This window comes from Lissotriton vulgaris, chromosome 11 (assembly GCF_964263255.1).
Source record: "Lissotriton vulgaris chromosome 11, aLisVul1.2, whole genome shotgun sequence".
Classification (NCBI taxonomy): Eukaryota; Metazoa; Chordata; class Amphibia; order Caudata; family Salamandridae; genus Lissotriton; species Lissotriton vulgaris.
Genome location: NC_141699.1, coordinates 351,755,200 through 351,775,316, shown reverse-complemented (window position 1 = coordinate 351,775,316; position 20,117 = coordinate 351,755,200). Strand labels below are relative to the sequence as shown.

The window sequence follows — 20,117 nt, the reverse complement described above, 5'->3', positions numbered from 1 at the left end:
TGTCCATCAAATGTTGTTTTTGCATTTGTCACCCTGAATGGGATGGGTATGCTCAGACGTGAGTCCCATGCTCTCCACACCACTGGAGTCAAGCTAACCTGGCTGATGACGGCTGATAGCCAGAAACCGGTCCTAGGATGCTTGATTCCGGTCCAGGAAAAACATGGCTTGGCAGTTCGGGCTGGACTGTTCCCATGAGGCACAGGGTCAAGGCTCATTTGCATATGGCCGTGTCTGAACTGGGGTGGTGTGGAGTGCAAAAAAACGATGGATTTAGGCCCAGATCTCTGTACTGCGGTGTATGTATGACATTGTTCTGCATTCTGTCCATCAACTGTTGTTTTTGCAAGGAGTTCGACCGCCAGCGCAAAAAAGAAGCAGTGAGAGCAAGCAACCATGCTGTTTACAAGGTGTAAGTCGCAGGGGGCCCAAACTCCTGGGTGGGTGCGTGTGGCTGTGTGTGTGTGTGTGTGTGGGTGCAAATGCAATAGGTCTCGCATTTGCGAGAGATTAAGCTATTGGCATTGTAAATGACAATGACATTTATTTATATGTTTTAAAAACAAAAATAATGTCATGAGAAATGCCAATAGCTCTAACTTAAGCAAATACTAGACCATTGCATTGTAAATGCTTGTTTTTTATTGCAGCACTAGCATGAAAAGAGGTTGCAATAAAAAATTAAAGCCTTCAGTTGACAGCTTTGGGAAGCAGCAAACAGCAGTCATCCAGATAGCCAAAATGTACAAATTTGAAGTTGTCCCACTTGACATCTTTCAGTATGCGTACAAGTGCCACCCTCTTTCCGCAATCTAAATCCATGCAATGGTCAGCAACAGCAATTACAAGCCCTTGCTATGTAGTACTGTGCTTCAGATGGAGAGGGGATGCCCCTTTCATGCTCCTCATTCTTCCAATTTGCAATGAGTCTGAAGGTGTACATTGCGAGAGGGAAAGACTCTTCAATCTTGCACTGTGACTTTGGTCGATTGCGACTTGCGGTTCTGCAGTTCTAGTCTGATTTTACAAAGTAGACTTCGCGTCCACAAAATACATCAGGTCATTAGTAATTGCTGGGCGGTCAAACATGGAGTAGGTGGCATCTGGGGGCTTCAATCACGTAAGATGTCGAAATGTTTCAAAGATCCTACACGTTAAACTGTGTTATGAGTTGTTAAAATTTACGATTAAGTATCTTTAAATTAATTAGAAGGAAAGTATGTTTGTCATCAAACTTGTACAAATTTTTTTCAGAATTTCAGGTTTTTACAAGATGCTTGCAATCGCGTTATCAGTCTTTACAACACCGATGCAGCATGAGAAGCCTGACATGCTAAGTTTCTTAATATATTTTCCGTTTTTTTACTCAAATGTAGATAGTTTGCAAAGTTCTTCCTTTCTGGGCTCATTTAACAGAAGCTAGACTGGCACCAAACTCTATAAGGACTGGAGAATATCTACGAGTTATCGGGTGATACAGAAGCGGTCACAAGATTACAAACTGGAATGTTGTACTTCAATGATCAACTTTAAATGGCAGATAAAAGGCTCGGTTCTCAACATAAAATGCTAATTTTGTGGGGTTGCAAATAAGATCTTAATTTTATACATGGAGGCAAATACTCCCTCAATATCTGCCACTCCTATTGTGGCTCAGGTCTACATTGCATTCCAACGTGATCTAGGAGACTTCTGCGTCTCCTTTGTATGCTGATTAACTCGTCACTTCATTTAATCATTTATTTGCCTTAAACCGGTTTCTTGCTACCTGAGGAGGTAGGTTTAGTTGTACTTTTAGAGAGAACTGGTTCGTTCTTTGAATTCTTTTATCCAAAGGCACGTGTTCTACTTGGTTGATGTGTATTTTTGTGACATCCCTACCTTGATCCTGATGGATGACATGGTTTTTCTATGTTTTTTTTAAATTTACCTTTGTAGGTTATACTGTTATGCTCTGTAAACAGGTCACATTCACCTTTGATCTCATTCAGAATGCTCTGCTACATCTGTAGCAAAAATCGTAGCTGGATTTACATTATTGCTCAGTAGTGTATTCAGATTTAGAGCTGAGAGGTAAAATAAAAATGGAATAGCGTGAAATACTATTACTGCAGTTCATGACAATTGCCTCCAGCATTTTAAGTGTGGTCATAGCTACTTCGTAAAACACACATAAGACTAGTGCAGGAGTCTCCAACCTCTGCAGTAATAAGAGCTATTGTTGTTCCAGGAAAACCATCCTGAGCTACTAATACTATTAGTGATGTAATAGTGATCACATCCGAAAAGATTACCTTAGTGGCCAACATATGCAAGAATATTAGCAGTGATTAAATCAGTTCATCAGGTACTGTTGCTAGTATTTTAGTATTAAGGTGCTCCATTGCTGCACGATTTATTTCAGCTTTAAATATATTTTAGAAAATATACATTTTTTCTCCAAACATCAGTTCTGAATATACACACATGTGTGTCTCAAAAATATACTTCTGAATTTTGTTGAACATATTTTCATTCAACTAAGCAAAAGCTTCTAATTTGGAAAGCTAGGCTACACACGGGACAGTCTCCTGCATATATATTAAGAGCTACCAGTAGCTCACGAGCTACTCATTGGGATGCCTGGTCTATTGGTTTTGCAGCACATTACTAAATTTGTGCAAATGTATAGAATGTGTTTTAATCTGATTGCTTTGTATTGTTCTTGGTAAGCACGGCTACTGCAGAATGTTTGCTTTATTAACATTCAGTTATTTCATGTAGCTAGAAAAATGTGTATTTGAAATGTTTCATTTAACACATCAGAGAGTAAAGTTTGTATTTGTTGTTGTACACTTACAATCTATTATTTTCACTGATATTACTTCCGTCTATACATCCATAACAGTTCTCAGAAACCAGGCTCACTGTTACAATCAATGATGTAGTCTTGTAGGTTATAAAAGATGTAGGTTTATTAGGTTCAGATCAGGTTGCAAGTAAATATGGTAAAGCCCCACCAGGAGCAGCATCCTGCTGCCCAGCCCTTCTCAATCCAACTGTTCACTCATCCAAGCACTAACACTCCCAACATTTCAACCAACCAATAACCTCACTCACTTGGTGAGCAGCAGGGAACATCAAGACTGTGGGGAGAATGCATAAGATAGCAAGAGGCGACAACACATTTACCCGCCCCAATGAAACAGGAAATTCAGCAGGATAAAGGATGGCAAAACACTCCCCCCCCCCCCCCCCCCCCGCACACAAAACGGCCAACAAAACTATAAACACCACCCCAAAAAAACAAACAGAAAAGGTCAAACACTCTCTGCAATATATTTAGTGCTCCAATGGGATGCAAGATGGAAAAATTCACAAGCAATCCATATGTCCCACAAATTCACAATGCAAGTGTGCAGATAACCCAAAAACTGAATACAACTACCCGTTCCCCTCAAAACACATACACTTTAACAGGATCAGCCCGTTACCCACCATAACACAACACTGAAACGGGACCTGAACTTCTTCCACATCCTACTGTATTGGAGTGCAACCTCGTACCCCCATCACCATACACCTAAACAGGAACAGGGGTTAACCTGCCCTTTACTACATAAATGGGGAGAATGCATAAGCTACAACACTCATCGAAAAAACAAATGCAAAACACATCATTGCTTGCTTCTAAACATTTATTCACTGAACAGTATTTTCTTAAATAGATTATTTCGCTTTCGTAATAAATACAGCATTAAACACAAGACAGAAAAAGTCAATTGAACAACATGTACACTTTCCAAACGGCATTACCGAAGATGCCCCTTGTACAGTTATTAAACAAATATTGTACAAAAATAGAACTCATCGCTCCGGGCACTGATTAGTGCACTACCGTGTGCCACCAAAAGGGGGACGTTGCCAACCCATATGAGAGGTACAGAGCTACAGTATTATGGAATAAACTGACCTGCAGGATTGTCTGAGCGCTACATCCCTGCACTCAGTGGCACGTGACCTTACACCAGGTTTGGTCCATCAACTTTACCCAGCCACAGATCACAAACACAGGCACTCTTGAAGTAACATGATAATGGGTGCAGTAGTTGTGTTGTTTGCAGGTTAGGTGCCAAGAGCAAAGATTGAGTCAGTCTCTGAATGAAAGGTAAGACCTTGACAATTGTGTTTGTAAAAAGAATGTGAGAGGTTGAAGCAACAGTTCGTTTAGTGTCTCTGGACCACATTCTCTCACGATCTGCAATTCTGGACGCTAACACCTTAAGGAAAGCCATGAAGACCTATCTTCTTAATGACACCGTAACCCTTCCTCTTTCCTACTTTGCAGCCATTATTATTTTTTTTATGGGAGGAAAACTAGTTAATTGTGTGTGATGTCACACTATCACAAGAAAACCTTGCTTTGTGACGGGGAACCTCGAAACTTATATCTCAAAACAACTTCACATTAAAGAAAAATAATATATTTTTAATGCTGTTTCTCACAATGAGCTTGCCTCTGATTCAAAGTATTTGAGTGGAAAGTTAAAGGCGACATTAGACAACATAAGACATGAGAATGGAATATATTTTGAATTAGAAAGATTGATAGGATCTTCACTATTCTAATAAAAAAGGAGGATAATTTTTTCAAGGTGGAGTAAATAAACACTTGAAAATGCTGTTTGTGTCTACTACGGAAACATTTTCTCACCATACCTTTGACAGATGGAGGCTTAGGATTAAAATGGCACGGCCCCTATGCACACTAAGACCCTGCACTCTATTAAGTTAGGAATGATATACATCGCTACCCTGCTTGCATCCACCAGACTGTCTTAATGCATGGTGAAAGGCTAAAGAAGAACCCCATGGTAATACTGAACACAAGGTAAGGTAAGGCAGATGCTAGAGCCCTTGAAGGCCAAAGTGACTGAAGGTTTATCGCAACAGCACAGCCTATAACTCTTTTCTAAAGCAGAAAATTGTTTCACAATGTGCCTCCTTGGACTGCTAGTGTTCTGCACCTACCATTTTATTTTTAGTATCCCAGGGGTTTAAATTAATGGAGGATCTAAACGAAGAGCTAAAAGTTGACGAGAGGCTGTGCTGAAACTTTAGATCATTTTCACATGATTGAAGCTGTACTATCATTTATATACACTTAATAGATTGGAGATATTCTGAAGACAGAATTTATTAAAATTCTGGCATTGCTGGCTCATACCTATGAAAAAAATGAGAGAAGACCCAGCACAACTCATTTAAAGAATACTTTAACATCCATAGTCTAATACCTAGATATTCAGTGAACTCTATCTTTTCTAGTGGCCATGAACAAGATCAAAAATTTGGTTGACAATGAAATTGATGTAGAAATATCCAGTTTAGAACTTTTTCACAAGTCGGCACATAAATGTTTGCTTTTAACCAATCATCAAATGATACTAGTTTTGAGTGTCTAAATTGTTCGGAGGGTACAGCTGATACTACCACATATCCGAATACAAGCTCAACTTTCTGAAACAATGGGCAAAATATTTTTTTAACTATGTATACTTTACAGAGAAAAGACATACACCTACCAGGTTACAAATATCAGTGATCGGTGGACCGTTGTCTTTATCTATTGTGGCCAAGTACATGATAGAGTGAGCTGGTGTGCTACTTGTTAAAACAAATTTCACTGTGTTGCGTTTTATGTCCAGAGACCTAAAATGTATGTCCTCCATTTTTTTTTTTAATAACGGACCCTCAGACAAAGGGACTTCTAGGCAAAAGGTTTGGATGGGAGGGTGGCATAAGTGGAACAAGGTGTAGGGGGTAAGGGTGGCTGTTTGTGCTCTAGTCTCAATGACGAATTACAGTGTACCAGGTGTAAATATCATTCTGCAACATACACATCAGCGCCTTCGATTTTTTCTTTCTTCTCCTACACCCACAACACAATGAACAAAATCATACCATGATGCTTCAGGCACAATCCCCATTCAACTATCCAAAATACTGACAGCTTTGAAATCACAGATCTGTTTGTTCCCAAAGTCTCCAGTACCAACCTCTGCCAAAAATTGACCAAAAATCCAAGCCACTTCAGCCATAACTGTAGCTAACAACCCCATAACAATGCCAATGAAGCGTCCACCATGCCATTCCTGGCAAAATCCATCAGAAAGCTGTTGCCGAAGGCGTCAAAACAGCAAGCTGCTCAACAACACCTCCTTAAGATAACCAGTTAAGTTTCAACCCACTGCAAGTCACTGAAACAACGTCCTAGATCTATATAAAATTCTGAACTGTCGCTTAGGCCCACTTTGCTGCCATCCTCCAGATCTCAGCATGCTGAGTAGGAAGACAGTTGTTAAACTGGACATAGTTCTTTTCTGCAAGCTAGTACAAGTTTCCTCTCAGGTTCCTTTTGGACTCCCCCCCCCTTACAACACTTCTTCCATAGGTGTATGCCTTATACCATGCCTTTTACTACCACTAAGAGACCAAATCATTCCCTAGTTGAATATGTTCATCTGTATTGAATGTGTAATCTATTGACTGAGCACTAGTTGCGCATTACAGAATTGCTTCACCGTGGGGCATAAATACTGAAATAGTAGTGGTGACCCCAATGAAACTGTTCCTCTGCTTTACGCTGCAGCGGATCTTTCAATGGCAGTTCCCAGTGCATTCAAGTGGCTTCTTTGGCTCCACACACCTGTCTGCTCACCAGCCTCACCATTCTGTTCCCTGCACATGCTTCATTAGGAGTCTTTTAGCCCACTCTCAGCCCTCACCTTTTCAGGTCAATGAACATACACCCCTGGTATATGATGCTGAGATGGCTGTCTCAGAGTATATTCTTTTCAAAACTGCAAATTACCCATCTAATCTTGGTGTTGGCTCAAATACCATTCCAGCTGAGATACAAACAGGTAAAATACATACCTAAAAGACATTAAAGGACACTTTCCATGGACATCACTAAGAAGTACCTATTTTCATACATATGTGAAATTGGGACTATCATCACCACATAGGCAGAAAGTGTGAAATGTTTACTGGACCTGCATTTCAAGCACACAGTACAGCTCGAGTTGGGCTTTCTGAGGTTCCGTGGCAGAACTTGTAAACATGCCACCTCCGGCCTCTGTAAAGTCATTCAGCTGAAATTTTAAGTTAAAGCCTGTCAACTCAAAGCCCACAAAGTAAGTAAGACAGTCAATCGGAGGGATACCTCTCAAAGCTTCTTGTGAAGAAGAGGCACCACGTGACCGTGCACGATCTATCAGCCAGCTCCATCACAGCAACTGACTTTGACCTTCACAGTGGAAACAAATACAGTACAAAGAAATTCTAGGATAAAAGTTTGGAATATAGCACAAATCCAAAAGTTCCATTAGATAAACTGGCTATAGTTCTAACAATAAGCATGTTTTAAGATGCGTTTTCCATTAAATTGTACTGGACATATTGAAGGGGTTGAACTGATGACTTAGTTCAGCTTGAAAAGTTACATGCAGTATAAAGCCATCCATGTGCACTCAGTGCCCCATCTTAAAAGTGTATCGATTGTGCTTGTAAACAAGCCATATGCCCTCTTTTAGAACTTGCAGACGGTTAAACTGTACTGCAAGATATGTAAACAGACCACAGTCTGCATAAGACCATGCAAACACTGTCCACCTCAATTAGGGGGTGAATGGCCTTAAAAGAGATGCTGCTTTTCTACTGAGAGCCTCACCCGTTCACTAGGTAGCATCTTTTAAGAGAAAGATTCTGGCGACCACAGTACAGCTCACCATTTTTGACAGAAATAGGACCATAACTTTAGAGACCAGTTTTTACTGTGAAGTGGGGCGGCAGTTGGGGTCTCTATGGGGGTGGGGGGGGGGGGGTGCTACTAAATAAGAGATACATACATACCTCTGCCAGCACACTCGGTTACAAAAAAGTGGTTTAGTGAGACGGTTAGCCTTATGGCCATTATTTATTTAATTACGACTCGCCTTATAGCGTGTCCTTAAAAGGTGATAGAAGTGCTCTGTCTGCTTAAGGTGGTGTGTGCTGGGAAGGTAAGAAAAGACTGCAAAGCATTCACTTTTCAACTAGATGCTGGAGACATCATGGCCAAAATGCTGCCAACACCTGTTCTCCTAAACAGAATTTACATTCCCTCGTAAGCGTCACCCTTTCAGCCACCAGTAACTGCAAATATATACACACGAAGAACTGGTGTCAAATGTCTGTGGCTTTCTCTCTCTCAGTGAAGCCAGAAGATATGTTTTTGGAATACATAATAATAATCTGAAAGGATTTCCACGAAATTTGCAACTGTCCATTGTATCATCTCTTAGTGGCCAGGTCCTCGTCAATCGTTTCTGCCATCCACAGACTGTCCTGCACCGGGGGCTGCACCTGCTGCACAGTCTCCTCCATGCTGCTACTGGGGAACACCACATAGCGCGCTGTGACACTGTGGGATTTTGCCTCTTGTAGGTTCTCTTTACTGTGCCATATACCATAGCAGAAGTAGACCAGGAGACCTATAAAAGATGCAAAAAAATTTACTTATTTCTCAATTTAATACTTATTTTGTTATCTGAATATATACTATGGTTACTGAAGGTTTCCCACAATTCAATTTCATTATACTTAAAAATGAAGCCGAAACATATTAGATCAGAATAGAAACACAAGTCCCTTGATGTTCATTTGAATGCAGACACAAATCACAGACCTGTCCCTCATGTGTAGTTGTTCAATGATCTCCACAATCAAGTTGCACCCCGTAAGACAATGATTTAAAGCGGGCTATCAACCATAGCAAATCACCTGATTAAACCTCATGGGCAACTACTGCAAGATTCTCCTTCTCCATGTGCAGCAAATTAGTTGAGCATGGACACTGCTTCCTGCCTCAATCAGTCAGACAACACTGTAGAGGTGTAGATCTTGAAGGGCTTGAGACAAAAAAAAAAGAGGGATAGGCGGAATGGCCTTCCTCATCAGACACAAAAACAAACCACTTTTAACAGGTCTTTCCACTGTCTAACTACAGCTTGGAATGGATGTAGGCCCATGATATTTCTGAAGTCCAGTGGATAGGATCTTGCAGCAGTCGCAGAGTGGATGACCGCCAACTGTCTCCAACTTCATGCTAACAAGTCGGAGGTGTGGTTGGTGGGAACGGACCATGGTCTATGGAATGAGCTCTGGTGCCCAAGAAACTAGGCATTGCCCCCTCCCCCAAGCAGGCAGTGAAGAACTTAGGGGTTTGGATGGATGCATCCCTCAACTTCCATACTCAAAACTAAAAAGGTAGCAGGAACCTACTTTGGGCTGTTGCGAGGACTCAAACCCATCCTGGGCATCTTTGATGCCCCTACCAGGCAGATTATCATTCAGGCTTTGATTATGTCTAGACTTGATTACGCCAGCTCACTGTATGTGGGAGCGAACAAGACAGAAATACATAGGCTACAGAGAGTTCAGAATGCGGCCACAAGATCTCTTCTCAGTCTCTGCAGCGCCTGCTCAGTGACAAACGCCATAAGCGGTACAAAAGGGGGTGGTAATGGACGGAGCATCTGAACCAATGAAACACTCACACCAAGTCAAAAGATCTGGGTTTAATCCATCACCGTTCTTTAGCCCACTCTGCCACCCCAGTTCAGACATGGCTATATGCAAATCAGTCTGACCCTGTGCCTCATGGGAACAGTCTAGCCCGAACTGCCAAGCCATGCCTTCCCTGGACCGGAAACAAGCTTCCGAGGACCTGTTTCTGGCATTCCAGCCGTCTTCAGCCCGGCTTGCTTGAATCCAGTGGCAAAGTGAGCAAGGGACTCACGTCTGAGCATACCCTGCCACACTTATGGCGGCCAAAAGTGGTACAAAAGGGGGTGGTAATGGAAGGAGCATCTGAACTAATCAAACACTCACACCCAGTCAAAAGATCTGGGTGTAATCCATCACCGTTCTTTAGCCCACTCTGCCGCCCCAGTTCAGAAATGGCTATATGCAAATCAGTCTGACCCTGTGCCTCATGGGAACAGTCCAGCCCGAACTGCCAAGCCATGCCTTCCCTGGACCGGAAACAAGCTTCCGAGGACCGGTTTCTGGCATTCCAGCCGTCTTCAGCCGGGCTTGCTTGAATCCAGTGGCAAAGTGAGCAAGGGACTCAGGTCTGAGCATACCCTGCCACACGTATGGTGGCCAAAAGCGGTACAAAAGGGGGTGGTAATGGACTGAGCATCTGAACCAATCAAACACTCACACCCAGTCAAAAGATCTGGGTTTAATCCATCACCGTTCTTTAGCCCACTCTGCCACCCCAGTTCAGACATGCCTATATGCAAATCAGTCTGACCCTGTGCCTCATGGAAACAGTCCAGCCCGAACTGCCAAGCCATGCCTTCCCAGTGACGAACGCCATTCGCCGTCTCCACTGGCTGCCTGTAGCTAGGCGGAGTGAGTTCAAGGCTCTCTGCATAGCCTTTAACGTACTGAAATTTGCCTCTCCTAATATCCTGACCGACCTGCTTCTACCCTATGTTCCCTCCCGCCAGCTCAGTTCCATGGGACAACACCTGGTGGTGGTTCCCCGGGTTAGGAGGGTTTGTGCTGGAGGTCATTCTTTTCGGAACAGAGCGGCCGTCCTTTGGAACTCACTGCCTGCCCACATTTGTGGGCTTAATAGTTACCTAGAATTCAGGAAAGCCATAAAAACCTTTCTCTTTCCTATTCCGTAGCCCTCCCTGATCTTGTTCACCTCATTGTTGTCAGCACCGGGACGCCTCTTTTCTTGGGCAGCTGTCGCGCTTTATAAAATCCACTAACATAACATAGGATGCACAGATGTTTATTGGTCTGACGAGCCTTACGTTGCAGGTTAGTTTGGACCATACCACTCTTTCCAACAGGCACATACATGGTCCACATCCACGTATGTGGGTACGTTTCATAAGATTGTGGGTACAATTCATACGATTGTGGTTTTTCAATCTTTTGCATGACCTCTAGCAAATGTAAACATGGTCCAACGAATTACAACCAACCTTTCCTTAAAAGCAGGATTCCTACAAACGGTCTCAACCGGGACGACGCAGGCATTTTTGTCACGCTGGATGACGTGATTTTGGTACTCCCTCCTTGGTAAGGGTGCCACATTTGCTACTTTGGGGCCAGTCTACTTGAATCGTTCAATGTAAAGGCCTTCCTGCAGAACTGGCCTAATTTAACATTTGAACCATTCACTGATGAGGGTGCAACCATGGCGGGCATGTTTAGGTTGAGGCTCTGCCAGCGGGCACGTATCACGCCTGCTACCCAGTGCCTAACAGCATAAAAAAACAACTCAGCAGTGTTTAGAACAGAACAAGGAGATCATTGCCGGGCTCTGAATCAATCAAACATCGGGAGAAGCCGAGAAAAGTGACCCAGAGCCGCGACGACCCAGTAACCAACATGGCGGCCACTGGACTCCGGGTCTGAAAGTCACCCGGCAAATCCATTAATCAAATCTCTGGTCCTGCGACGGACACCCCCTCATGGGTAGATTAGTCCGCGGCTGAGGGAAGACCGATGAGGAGTGAGCATAGGAGGTTAGCCCCACAGTAATCGCCTTCGAAGTCCGTAAACTGCACGGACCCTCCCCCCCTCGTGGGAGACTAACGGACACTGGGACACGTCCCGCTGCGGCGGGCGTGCAGCTGCTCCACTACGCTTGCAGTTCTCACTGGAGCGACGGTGCATGGCGGGGGGCCCGGCTAGTCAGCGCTGAGGAAAGTGGCGTTCACACAGCAGTCAGGTGAGCCTGATGTTAAGATGGCAGCCTCAATGCAGCAATTTGGATCCCGTAGCAGCTGACACAACCGATGACCGCCCCCGTGCAAGGCGAGGAGCACCTCGGTGGCAGCTCCACTGCCGCACCAGACATAAGCAGCAACTTTGACAGCAGTATAGAACAGCATGCAAGGTGAGATCCTCGGTCGCTTTGACTCACCCCGCCCGCCCGCCCGCCTCCCCCCCCCTTCTGATAGAAACCAGTGGGGGCGAAACAAAGACAATTGCAATACAGCGGCGTTCAGGGCCTTGTGGCGTCTGGTGGTTCTCTGGTGGCAAAGTGGGAGATGACTACCTGATCCAAACTCCACCAAGTACGGAGACTCCATGTGTGGACATCTGATTAATGCAGCGGGAAAACCCTAGGGGCCCCGCAGGCCATCAGAAGATGGCCGCTGAGTAGGAGCTCTTCGCCAGAGCTCCCGGGCTGGGATTACCAAACCTGTAGATATCTCCCTGTTTGCCCAGCCTTCCACCCTCCACTCGGATTATTACCACCTAACCTACATGTTCCACAGGATCACCCACTTACCTGGGGGGACGATCTTCAGGGACTCCAGGAGCTCATCGACTGTTTCTCCGCTCATCACCAGGACTGAGCCCGCCTAAGGGGATAAGTGGCAACTCCTCCACCTCCAAACAGACTGCTGCTGTTTCACTACTCCATCGGTAGCTCACCATCGGACTCGCTGCTCCACTGCCGGACTGTACTTGTTTCTGTGGTGAGCGTGTTTTCCGTTTGCACGTCTGTTGCTCCACTCCCTGTCAGGTTTGCACCTGGCTAAATGAGAGAGCTTCTTCCCCCACCGCCAGACGGACAGGAGCTATGTCGTTGACGGTGAGAGGGCTCTTCGCATTGCTATCCAGAAGCTGCTGATATGTAGAAGCCGGCTGCGACACTGCGGTGGCCTGGGTGGTGGTGCCCTGGTCCGCCATCTTGTGCAGATTGCTCCCTTTTACAGGGAGTGCCTTTCTCTACCAGCTTGAATCCCTTAAATGGCCCCCATAACTATGCCCTTGTCCAAAGCACTCCTACTCCCCTTGTTGGGGATGGATCCAGCATCTTTGCCCTGGAGTCTCAAAGTCCCCTGTGAGAGAGTCCACAGTGACAAGGGAGTCATACATAATCGAGGACTGGGACTGATCGCCTTTCCGCTGGGAGCCGTCTCCTACCCTGACGGACGTCGGACACTGTGTTCCTGCTGGCTTTCCTATCCCCTCCCCCACCTCTCCCTCCATCATTTCCCAGAGTGTGCCTGTGACTAAAGCACTCCTCTCCCCTTGTTGGGGAGGGATCCAGCATCTTATTTCCTGGAGTCTCAGCGACCCTGCTGAGAGAGTCCACCATGAAAACGGGAATCACACGGGAATCACACATACCTGAGGGCTGAGAATGATCCCCGTCCCACCAAGCCGGACGTCAGACACAGTTATTTCCCAGTCTCCACACTGTGTCCTCCACCCCCTCCACCTCCGCTTCCCTCCTTCATTCTTTGGATACCTCCCCTTTTCCCTTCCTCTCTCCCCTGAATTACTCTCCACCTACCTGCTTTGTCTATCCTTATGCCTATGCTCTGTTTAATTCTCCCGCCCCTCACCCTTTTACATTACCCACTTACCTCTCTACACGCCATTAACCCAAGAATGTAGCTTGTAACTGTTGTACCTTCTGTAACAATGTGTAATTTGTAACCTATGTAACTCTCCTCATGTAAAGCGCTCGTATACCTCCGGGTCTAGCCAGCGCTATATAAAAACTCAAGTAAATAAAACCTTCTATATCTTGTTGCAACAGCATACTATGGTAACCATGCACCATCTACTCGAATGACAGAACATTTTTACTTTCAAGAGGATGTAAGAGCAGAAATCACATATCACTTTAGTTTGGCAACTGCAACAATTCTGTGCACAGCAGGTTTGTACCCCCTCCCACCCCCCAAGTTAAAAAAAGGTTCCAATTTGTCATAAAGAGAATTTTTTAGTTCGATCAAGTTCTGCCCAAAACGAGAACATTTTCCTTTTTCAGTTGTTCCTTTCCTCATATGATCATTAATTTCGTTTTTGGTTACATAATAACAGTTCTTTTAAATCTGTAGTCTTGCGAATGATTCAGCACACAAAACACTGCGTACTCAGCCTTCATGAGCAGAACAAGATTGTCGCCAAGCAACAATCATGGTACTAGTGTTGGCTGCACCATCAGGACAAATAAATAACATTTATTGTAAGAGCAGCAATGAATCCGCTGTAAAATTCGAAAAGGCTGAATCATATCTGACTCACACATTGCTAGAATCTTACAGGAACATGAATATTACAAACAAAGTAGGATCTCCACAGATCTCAAAACTGGTACGGGTATCTTTGGACTACCAATTAACAGAAAAGGTAACTTAACCTAGCAAAATGCCAAACATGGGACATTAACCTTCATTAACACTTTAATGAGAACGTCATTTGGGAACACTGCTCAGGCCGCCACGTGTTCCTGGAACCCGACTTAATGGGAACATATAGCTCCCTTATTCTATCCACCCAACTTAGTTGGCAGCAAAAGTTGCTTTACCATCAGGATAAACATGGAGAGTAGCTTTGAGATGGGTCCATAACTACCAAGAACTGACTCCTTTGCCTACCTGTGGGTACAGCAATTTCAGCAGCATGCCAGTTTCACAATTAGCAAATTCTATTCCTGGCGTTTTTGTATTTTCCTCATGCTGTTAACACAATTAATTGCACCAATCTTCTGTACACTTTGCTAGACAAATGCTATATCATAGTTCTATTTGGGCAACAGAGCGAGGGCCTATTGCTGAAGTCTCTCGGATTGGCCAGTTTTCAAGGGCTGTGTCTTTGAGCCCTTTTATTTGCCCTTCTCATCAAGGGGCTGATGTGCCAAATTTTGAAGACAATCGTTGACAAGCTCTCTGCAGGTCGATAGCCCTGCTGGTTTCTGTCAAATATTTCTTCCTGCCGGATATATAAAAAGCAGTCTGTGTTTCAGAGTGTCCGCCTCGTTGGTAGGAATATGAGCATGAGATCACTAAAACTGAGTTCCATAACGTTATTAGGCAGAGAAAAAAATCATTAGGGCTATTATTACAATGCTAACATCATTTTACATGGAAATTCATCTCTGCCAGGTGCATAAGAAGGGAACAGGGAGCTTAATCAGCTAAAAGGTCGCCCTATTCCGAACACTACATCACTAAGGGGCTTATTTACAAGTCCCTTGCACCACTTTTGCGTCATTTTTAACATGGGAAAAATGACGCAAAAGTGGCTCAAGGGGCTTGTAAATAAGCCCCTAAATATCTAGCCATCCAAACAACAATAACTATATAAAAATGTACAGCTAAATTTTTATCGCAAGACCCTGGATCTGCATCTACAAGTCTCCTTGTCTTCCTCGATCCCTGTACCCTCAGAAACGAGCTTGAATGACAGGCACATCATGGGCACGCTTATGTTTTGAGGTCATATCGTATTAACCCCTTGCGTGCTGATGACGGCCCCCGTCTGTCATGCAGCACGGTGGGCGTGTGCTGAGGATGGCTGGGGGCCGCCATGAACCCGCCCACTCTTTAAAAGCGCCGCACAGGCGCAGAAGCACAGTCATTTACACAGGGAAATATCCTGGAAACCTTTAACCTATGCTTTTTTTTATCAACTTGTTTGTATATCAGCTTGTTCTGCTCCTCTGTCATCCTCATCCACAACCACATTCCGACCACTCACATCACAGCCACTCTTCTTAGGCCCTAGAACCCAGGCTTGCTTCCTGGAAGGTCGCCATGTTGGTCTAGTTCCCTAGCCTCAAGTCAGCTCACTCTACAGAGCTCAGCTTGGCTCTACCAATTTTCCTTGATTTTACAAAACCCCAGCACACCCCAGCACAACTTCCCCAGGTTTCATTTTTACTCTGACCTATTCTTCACAATAAAACTCGTGCATCAAGATTGTGTATTATATCATTCTGCAACGGGCATTTGCCCTGGACAGATTCCAGCCTGTGGATCAACGTATGTCATGATGGAATGTTCACCTCCCTCCTGCCCATCCAGCATACAAGGTACTGCGTCTCTCAACTAAAACGCTTCCGGCTCAGTATGCGTAACTGGTGTGTAGCAACAATTTCACAACACCCAGTGGATGCCTGACCAACAGCGAAATTCACTGCCAATAACTGCATGCATGCTTTCAAAACCTGGACGTAAAATAAAAAAAACAATGGGGTGCAGGAACGTTTGAAGGCATTTTATACCATGATGGACTAGGAATATGTTCATTTCCACCAACACCATTTGCACCTCGCTGCCACTCATTATTTATTCTAGTCACTTTACCTCAGATGGAAAGCCACCAGGAACTTTGCCGCAGCACCTGTGATCACTTGGCCAATAAACATGACCTCAGGAAATCTTAATTAATATCGGTCTGTACTATTCCAAATGCAGGCACAGTACGTGGTAGCCATGTGTTTGTGATAGGCCAATAACCTTGGATACAAGGAGAAAAAATAAAAAGGACTTAACGGAGGGACTCCATACAATAACATTTACAAGGACAAAGGGGATTTCTAGGGTGAACTTTTTGAAAACGTTCTTTGAACACGGTCACATGCCCAAGCGAATTCAATTTACAGAGATCTGCATGTGACTCATCAATTGAAAACGAGTGGAAGCACGGGGACCACCGTATATGGTTTATCTCAATATCGTGTGGGATGGAATTATCACCAAATGAAAAGTCTCTATATTTGAGGATTGAGCCTTGAGAAAATCGATGGAACATTTTCCCACATGGCGACGAAACAAGTGTAGGCTGGATAAGAATCCAATACAACGCTCAGGAGGAAAAAGAATAAATAAAAGAGGAACGCGACGAAATAGATTTATTGTCAACTGTGCACCGATATACTCAAAAAATGTATTGTGTGTGAGTGCGGAGGACTGCGTTTGAGTATGTGACCCACGAGAAGCAAAAACTAGGATAAACTCAATTACAGAAGAGGAAGTCACTCATAAACAGTAAACAACACAACTAGAGGACGAACTCAGTTTTACCATTCACTCAACAATCACATCTAATAGTAAAAATCATTAATAAACACTGGAACATAAGATCTAATGAAGAGACTGTTCAAAAAGTATGTCAACAAATCCATAGAGATTTACAAACGTACAAAGAACCTACTGGTGTAAGCACAACATAGTTTCACTAAAATTATTAGGGCTAACTTAGAGACATTGATTTAATGCTTGCTTAGTTTCTTATGGAAAGCAGTGGTGCTAATAAATTTCAAATATTTTACTCTTACAACAGGCAAAGCGATAAGGATAAAGGAACATGCAACCTGCAAAACAACAAATGTGATTTACATAATGAAGTGACTATGAGGGAAATGGTGAAGGTCATCGAGAAGACCGTCAACAGACAACTGACCCGCTACATCGAGGAGAACAGCATCCTGGACCCGTCCCAGTCCGGGTTGCGCAGCAACCACAGCACCGAAACTGCCCTCATCGCCGCCAGCGATGACATTAGGGCCCTGCTGGACAACAGAGAAACCGCGACCCTCATCCTCTTGGACCTGTCAGCCGCCTTCGACAACGTCTGCCACCGCACCCTATACACATGCCTCCACAACGTTGGGATCCAAGACAAGGGTCTGGACTGGACCAGCTCCTTCCTCTCCGGCAGAACCCAGAGCGTCCGCCTCCCCCCTTTCCGCTCCAAAGCCACCGAGATCATCTGCAGCGTACCCCAGGGCTCATCCCTCAGCTCGACGTTGTTCAACATCTACATGGCATCGCTCGCCCACGTCTCCCGTATGCATGACCTCAACATCATCTCATATGCCGACGACATCCAGCTGATACTCTCCCTCACCAAGGACCCCCCTCACCGCCAAAACTAATCTCCACGAAGGAATGAAAGACGTCGCCGAGTGGATGAAGAACAGCCGACTGAAGCTAAACTCGGACAAGACGAAAGTCCTCATCCCCGGCTCCACCCCCTCGACCTGGGCCGACTCCTGGTGGCCGACCACATTGGTAACAGCTCCAACACCCACGACCTCGCATGCAACCTAGGGTTCATCCTCGACTCCACTCTCTCCATGACAAAGGAGGTCAACGCCGTCTCGGCCTCCTGCTTCAACACCCTCTGCATGCTTCGCAAGATCTACAGGTGGATCCGCACCGAAACAAGAACGGTCACCCAGGACCTCGTCAGCAGCAGGCTGGACTACGGAAACGCCCTCTACGCAGGAGCCTCGGGCAAACTCCTAAAATGACTACAACACATACAAAACACCTCTGCACGCCTGGTCCTTGACATCCTTTGCCGCAGCCACATCACACCCCACTTGAGACCTGCACTGGCTACCTGTCGACAAGAGGATCACCTTCAAGCTCTTCACCCATGCACACAAGGCACTCCACAACACCGGTCCAACATAACTCAACAAACGACTCAGCTTCTACACCCCCAACCTCCAGCTCTGCTCCGCCGACCTCACCCTCACCACAGTCCCCCGCATCTGAAGAGTGACCTCTGGCGGCAGGTCGATCTCCCACCTCGCTGCCAAGACCTGGAACACCCTCCACATCCTCATACGGCAGACCCAGGACCGGCTAACCTTCAGAAGACTCCCCAAGACCTGGCTATTCGAGCAGTAGCAGCCCTCCCCCCCCCCAGCACCTTGAAACCCTCATGAGTAAGTAGTTCACTTTACAAATGTTCTGATTGACTGATTGTTGGTCAAATATTTAGGCCAATAAGAACACACATTTCTCAATGTAAGTCGACAATATGGCTGAACCACACACACTGATCACTGTCAAAGAACTTCATAGAATTCTAACAGAGCAGCACATTTACACTTTTAAGTGTGTGAAGTGGTTAAAAACATTGAACTCGAGGGAAATAACTCAAAACTATGCTGACCTGCCATTACACATCAGCAGTGAAACAAATTCCCGGAGTAGTATAAAAATATGGAAGACCAATACATTTTCAAGAATAGGGGGTAAAAACAAGACACTAACTGGAATACGAATAACATAGGTTGAAAAATGCATTCACACTTGCACCACCTTCATTTGCCAGCTTTTCACTGCTCAAGGAAGCACTCGCCGAGCATTCCTACACACCTTAGATGCAGGGTCTCCACTGATGAGCCACTGACGCCATGTGCCCCATACCCCCTAAGGTCCCACCCGACCACCCACCACCCAGCCTACTCTATGTGAATGAAATCACGTTCCTCTCCTGGAATGTCAACGGACTCCTGGACTGCATAAAGCAGACTGCAGTCCTTCGGTATACCAAACGAAAGGTGCTGACAGTGCTTATGCTCCAAGAGACTCACCTCCTGGTAACCAGTGCTCATTCTTAGGCCACTATGGCTATAACAGAGTCTATCATGTTGGCTTTGCATGAGGCTCAAGAGGAGTAGCCATCCTCCTGAGAAAGAACCTCCCCCCTGGTGATCACAAAAATGCACCTAGATACTCCGAGTAGGTATGTGAGCTTGTAAGGACAGCTGGAGGGGACACAACGTAACCTTATCACCTGCTATGTGCTGCCGCAGGCGCCTAAAAGTGTAAGTGAGATGTTTTTCACAGGGTATTAAGGTCATTGCGGGATTTCAATACAATTCCAATGGTGCACTTAGACACAACAGCAAAACCCGCGCAGCACATATTGCAATACACAGTATTGTTCTAGGCTTGGACTGAGATGCTGGGCCTCTGTGACATATGGAGGGTCTGACAGTCTAGTGTTAGGGAATATACAACACCTCTGTCACCCACAAGACCCTCTCGCATATTGATCTGTTCCTCCATCCGTCTTCAGACACCCTGCACGCCACAAGTGTAATATCCTTCTTTGAGGTATCTCAGACCATTCACCTATCCACCTTGGCCTGGGGTGCCCCTCCGTGGCCTGAAGGTCGATGTGGTGCCTTAACGTCTGGTATCTGATAGACCCTGAATGTACAGATGGCTTAGCTTCGGAACTCGGGGCCTACTAAAAACATAATTTAGACACAGTGGCCTCTGCGGGCACACTGTGGCAGTCCTCGAAAGCAACTGTTAGGGGCCTAGCGAAAAGACCATGTCCACGGTAAAGAATAGACACAACGAGATTGGACTCTCCCGCTTGAAATGCAAATCCTCGTGCTCTAGACACGGTTTGCCCTTGACCCCACCTCAAAAGTGTTCCGCCAACTGGAGCTGCACCAAAAGCTCCTTCCACCAACTGGTGCTCCTGGAGGTACGTCAATGTTG

General features: G+C 45.1%; 1 protein-coding gene across 2 annotated transcripts in view; it reads right to left on the bottom strand.

Moving 5' to 3' along the window:
* Positions 1-3,659: 3,659 nt before the first annotated feature.
* Positions 3,660-20,117, bottom strand: part of SLC7A4 (solute carrier family 7 member 4) — a 197,812-nt gene continuing 181,354 nt past the window's right edge. For both annotated transcript variants that reach the window (XM_086943320.1, XM_086943321.1), the window contains exon 5: positions 3,660-8,516. In XM_086943320.1, coding sequence (XP_086799446.1) covers positions 8,317-8,516 — 200 coding nt within the window. In that variant the 3' untranslated portion in view covers positions 3,660-8,316. The remainder of the gene's footprint in view (positions 8,517-20,117) is intronic.